Source organism: Carlito syrichta, unplaced genomic scaffold (genome assembly GCF_000164805.1).
Source record: "Carlito syrichta isolate Samal-C Ts95f unplaced genomic scaffold, Tarsius_syrichta-2.0.1 Scaffold309108, whole genome shotgun sequence".
NCBI classification, from domain to species: Eukaryota; Metazoa; Chordata; class Mammalia; order Primates; family Tarsiidae; genus Carlito; species Carlito syrichta.
In genome coordinates, this window is record NW_007253204.1 from 56,604 (window position 1) to 61,279 (window position 4,676).

The following is a 4,676-nucleotide window of genomic DNA, read 5'->3' on the forward strand; positions in this document are numbered from 1 at the left end:
TCTTTCAAGCACTTACATAAAGGAATACTTCTCAGATGCATTTGCATCTGAGGTGGAAGAATTTGGTCCTGGGAATAAATAACATTAAGATTTGGGGATAACGTATAGTGAGATGAGTTTGTAATTACTAAACGAAAATCCCAACAGACAGAAGAGGTGTCCTGAGACATGATGCATCCTCCTGCCCTCCCCACTCCCCAGACTCCCCTTTCACTAGAACAGCTATGACCGGCTATTCTATCAGCATTTCCAATAATGTAAAAAGGGAAAATACAGACCTGGGTTTTCATGGAAAGTATTCTAACTCTCACAACCAGAATCCTTGCCTTAAAAAAAAATAATGGTTTTTAGATCTTTAACTTTTCCTTCAGTATTTTAGTACCCAACTTTTGAAATGCCTTTTTTTCTGAGGAATGATATTTCCTGGCACAACATAGTCTTTGTCAAGTGACTCAATTTAATGTTTTGTTTTTCCATATCAAGTGGCCCCAACTTACAGAGAAAAAGTGGGCCCTTGGTATCAGTTTGATGTCAGGGTTTTTCCATGATTGAAAGGGAGCTTTAAATACCACCAGATTCGAAGGTGTCTGCAGGCTGAGTTCCAGCACCCTGTCAAGATGCTTTTGCCTGTGGTCCTCACCTCTGCCCTGCTCTTCTGCTCTGTTGCTGGCCAAGGATGTTCAACCCGGTTTGGGATCCTGGACACCAACTTCCTCATTGAAAAGCTTCAGGTAGGCTGCAGGGGGCGCTCGTGGAAAAGACAGGTCCTGATGGTGGCCATGAAATACATATAGGGGAGGATGAAAACACTGCTCATTATGGATTCTTATCTCTCTATCTTAGGAAGATCCATCTTCAAAGTGCAACTGCAGCACCAATGTGAGTGATTGCTCTTTTAAGGACTTTCCAAACTAAATTTAATTTCACACCTGTAATTTTCACTTTGAAATTTCTCTTTTACAGATGACCAGTTGCCTATGTCTGCCCATCCCTTCTGTAAGTATGGTGAAAGCATATAAAAAGTATTTAAGTAAAAATAAATTGATTTGTTTAATTTTTTAAAAATAAATTGATTTATTTAAATTTTTAAATTAGAAGTCACTTAATTGCATTTGTTCCAATTAGCATTTGCTTTTAAAGCCAAGCTCTTGACATTCTATATTATCTACATTTCTCTGTATTTAGTTAGAGTTATGCTCCTTGAGAAGTTTGAACACTTTGCTATATTTAAAAAAGAACATTGAATCTCTTTTAGATGAGTTGCTATGTCCGCAATTAAATCAAACTGGAACTTGGAATAGAATAATTGACATAGCTCATATCATATTGCTTTCTAACCCATTTGTTGATAACTCTATGGTTGTGAAACAATGTAACCAAAATGACAAATCCTTATCTTCCTTCTGTCATAAACCACATCTCTTCCTTCCCTCCCTCCTTCTCCATCCCTTTCTCTCCCTCCCTCCATCTTCCCTCCTCCGCCACTTTTTCTTGTCTACCCTGCTGCTGCAGGGTTCGAATGCTGCCCTCTGGGCAGGTAAAGCATCTGAGGCTGCACGTTTTGGGAGACAGGGCTTTGAGAGAGCCACTGCCCGCTCTGGTAGGGTGGAAAGACGGCAGGAAAGCTCTGATTCCTAATTCCAACTCTGGGTTTGGTGAGGAAGGCAGCATTTATCCAAGGTGCAAGCAAGCTTGGGAGCTTCTCACTCCAGTTGAAGTGTGGCATCACACCCATCTTGGCTTATCCATTAGATGAGAAGCAGCTGGGTCCCTTCTGGGGAGAAAGCTCATTTGAACAGGGCAGCCCTTCCCTCAGTTTATTCAGTGGGCACCGTCTATCAGCTGGTGGGAAAAGACTTGTTCTTTCTCTCTGCTTTTAGACTTATTGTAACAAGACTTTGAACAGGGAAGCATCCTTTGAAAAGGAGACTCAGTACTGGCTATTTTCCAGGGCCCATAGGCCTCATGATTCCTGGCTGGAACATACTGAAAATCTCCTGCAGGGGTGTCATTGTGAAAAATGGCCTCACCTTAAAATATTGGAGATTATTTTCTAGACTGGCAAGGGACCTACCTAGAAATAATCCAAGATTAAAATAGTGTGTATTTATCACTCTTTGTGATTTATTTTCAAAGCTGTCCTCAGAGGGTTTCTTTTAGTAAATCTTCTTATTTACCAGGACAACTGCACCAGCCCATGCTTCCAGCAGGGACTGTCCCAGATGACCAACACCACGGCACAAACAAGATACCTAGAGATTTTCAATCGTGTTAAACGAACAGTTGAAGGGCTAAAGAACAGAAAGTGTCCAGTGAGTTTGTTTTTATATGTGTTATGCTCTGGTCAATGATTTTTTATGTGAATGTTGATGCCAATTCTGTTTGAATGGGAAAAGATGACAAAGTTGGAATTGACAGTACAAGGTCAATAAGGGACATCTAAGAAATGTAATCAGAAACAATAGAATTAAAGTGAGATGCATTGAAACAACAGAGTTAAAGTCAGATAGCCCACTGCCCCCCCCCCAGTTTTAAAAAAACACACCTATAGGGCCATTTACTGCTCTCCACTTACTGAGTAATGAAAGAATTCATTCTGATTGTAATTAGGAACTGCAGTCTAGATCTGAATCAGGGTTGTAACTCATGTAATGCTAAATTATCCTAGAGATTCAATTTGCTAACCAAATGGAAGTTGTTAAGGAGTGTTTTTGTTTGTTTGTTTGTTTTGCTTTGTTTTGTTTGGTTGGTTAAGGAGGCATTCAAGGGGCAACACACCCAGATCAGGGTGGAAGTTTGTCTCTTACTCTAAATGCCCATCAACACATTCTCTTCTTCAGCATCTACCCTAGTTCCTGGAAGGAAGGGTGTGGAGAGAGTGTCAAGGAATTTGGGGTGACCATCTTACCTCCTTTGGGTATTAGCCTCTCCTCTTGAGATCACAGAAAGCCGAAAGCCCTGTCCCTGGCTATTCAGCTGCCGATGTTTCTACTACCAACAGCATCTGGTTCTCATTGCTTCATATGTACTGTTTCATGGATCCCTACCTTGGGGAGAATTATTACATTTATTGTTATCACCTTATAGAGAAGGAAACCGATGCTTAGCTTAATGAGTGGTAGATTTGAGATTTGAACTCAGGTCCACATGACCCCCCAAGTCCCACTCTTAGCCACTGTGCTATAACATGACCTTGGAAAGACAACCTAAAATGATAATAATACCATTATAGGCTTTGAAGTGTCCCTAGGAAAGGTTTTCTCTAATGGGTAGATTTAGAGCCTCTTGGTGTCTAAGTGTATGTGTGTGTATGAACAGATGCCTGAAATCCAACCACAAAGTTAACCACCTACACTGTCTTGACACAATGTGAGCTAGCCTGGACCTGCCCACTTGTTTGCTCTAGGTCTTAAGTCCCTTCTCTGTTCATCCTTGGACCCCTTCCCCCCCAGCTCTGGGCAGGATGGTTCCTGGGGCTGCTTGGGTCCAGACTGTTTGAGTCACTCTGTCCTTGTCAACTTTTATCTCCACAGTTTTTTTCCTGTGAACAGCCATGCAACCAAACCACAGCAGGCAACACGTTGACCTTTCTGAAGAGTCTCCTGGAAACTTTCCAGAAAGAAAACATGAGAGGGATAAAAAACAAAGTATGAAGATAAAATATTATTTATTCTATTTATTGAATTTAAAAGGCTTTTTCTTTAGGTAGCTACAATTAAAAAAAATACCAAGTAAGCTACACTAAATGAGAACTGATCATTTATTTAAAATTGTATGTCTTTATTTTGGAATAAATATATATGGAGAAAAAAAACCACAAGCTGGTCTCTAGGTGCTTATTCATTCCTTCCTGCCCAGATCAAGGAAAGACAAACTTTCTCAAGGGGAAGAATGAACCAAAGGCACCCATAGTAAGAAGACTCCTGATGCTGAGAACAGACTCAAAGGCTCACAAGAGTGACTGGGGCTGTGGGATTCAGTTATGAAGAAACAGCCTGAGAGTTGCCCCCAGGGAAGCTGAGAGAGGGAGGCCCAGGGCACTACCAAGGGGCTGGGGTCTGAGACACTGCACCTGACATGGGAAAAACAGCAGTTTAGTAAGTGCAAGATGTGGAGACTGCACAAGAATGTGGGCATGTTCATATGTGAGAGGGTAAAGTGCTTGGAGCATATTTAGGGGATGCATCATGGAGCCTTTGGGGTCAGAGCACCCAGCAGAGGAACCCTGGGACAGCTACCGTCTGCGTACCTAAAACACCACCTATGAGTCCCCACTGTGTGCCGGCCAGTGCCTGGCTGGGTGCAGGGTCTAATGCGGAGTTCCCTGAGGGATCCTTGCAGCGGGTATGTGCCTGGCACAATGTGGTAGCAGCCCTCCATCTCACCATGACATTCAACCTTTTCCCATCCCAGCTCCCCAATCCTGGTGTCTGTTCCATGACACTTATCACCTTCTAAAGATGCTCTCTCATCTGTTAACTCACCACATTCATCGTTTCTTGTCTGCCTCTCCCTGCTCACATACCAGCTTCCTGAAGGCAGAGAGCTTCATTTTGTTCATGGTTGTATCCTGAGTGCCCATATGGAGCTGGCATGGAGCAGATGATTTATCAACATGGACTGAAAAGAGAAAAGGCCTTTGAGATGTGAAAGTGAAGTACAAACTGGTGTCTAGA

General features: G+C 42.3%; 1 protein-coding gene across 1 annotated transcript; it reads left to right on the forward strand.

Annotated features, from left to right (window-relative positions):
- Positions 1–617: 617 nt before the first annotated feature.
- On the forward strand, positions 618–3,653 carry IL9 (interleukin 9). The gene is made up of 5 exons (XM_008066786.1): positions 618–731; positions 844–879; positions 964–996; positions 2,181–2,312; positions 3,534–3,653. Exons 1-5 carry the CDS (start codon positions 618–620, stop codon positions 3,651–3,653), a joined length of 435 nt encoding a protein of 144 aa, XP_008064977.1.
- The last annotated feature ends 1,023 nt before the right edge of the window (positions 3,654–4,676 follow it).

What these genes read in the sequence shown, in the direction of transcription:
- IL9 (XM_008066786.1), top strand. Translation starts at nt 618, where the DNA reads ATGCTTTTGCCTGTGGTCCTCACCTCTGCCCTGCTCTTCTGCTCTGTT. An exon ending in AGTGCAACTGCAGCACCAAT is followed by an intron (nt 880 to 963) that starts GTGAGTGATTGC and finishes TCTCTTTTACAG; the next exon opens with ATGACCAGTTGCCTATGTCT. An exon ending in TATGTCTGCCCATCCCTTCT is followed by an intron (nt 997 to 2,180) that starts GTAAGTATGGTG and finishes CTTATTTACCAG; the next exon opens with GACAACTGCACCAGCCCATG.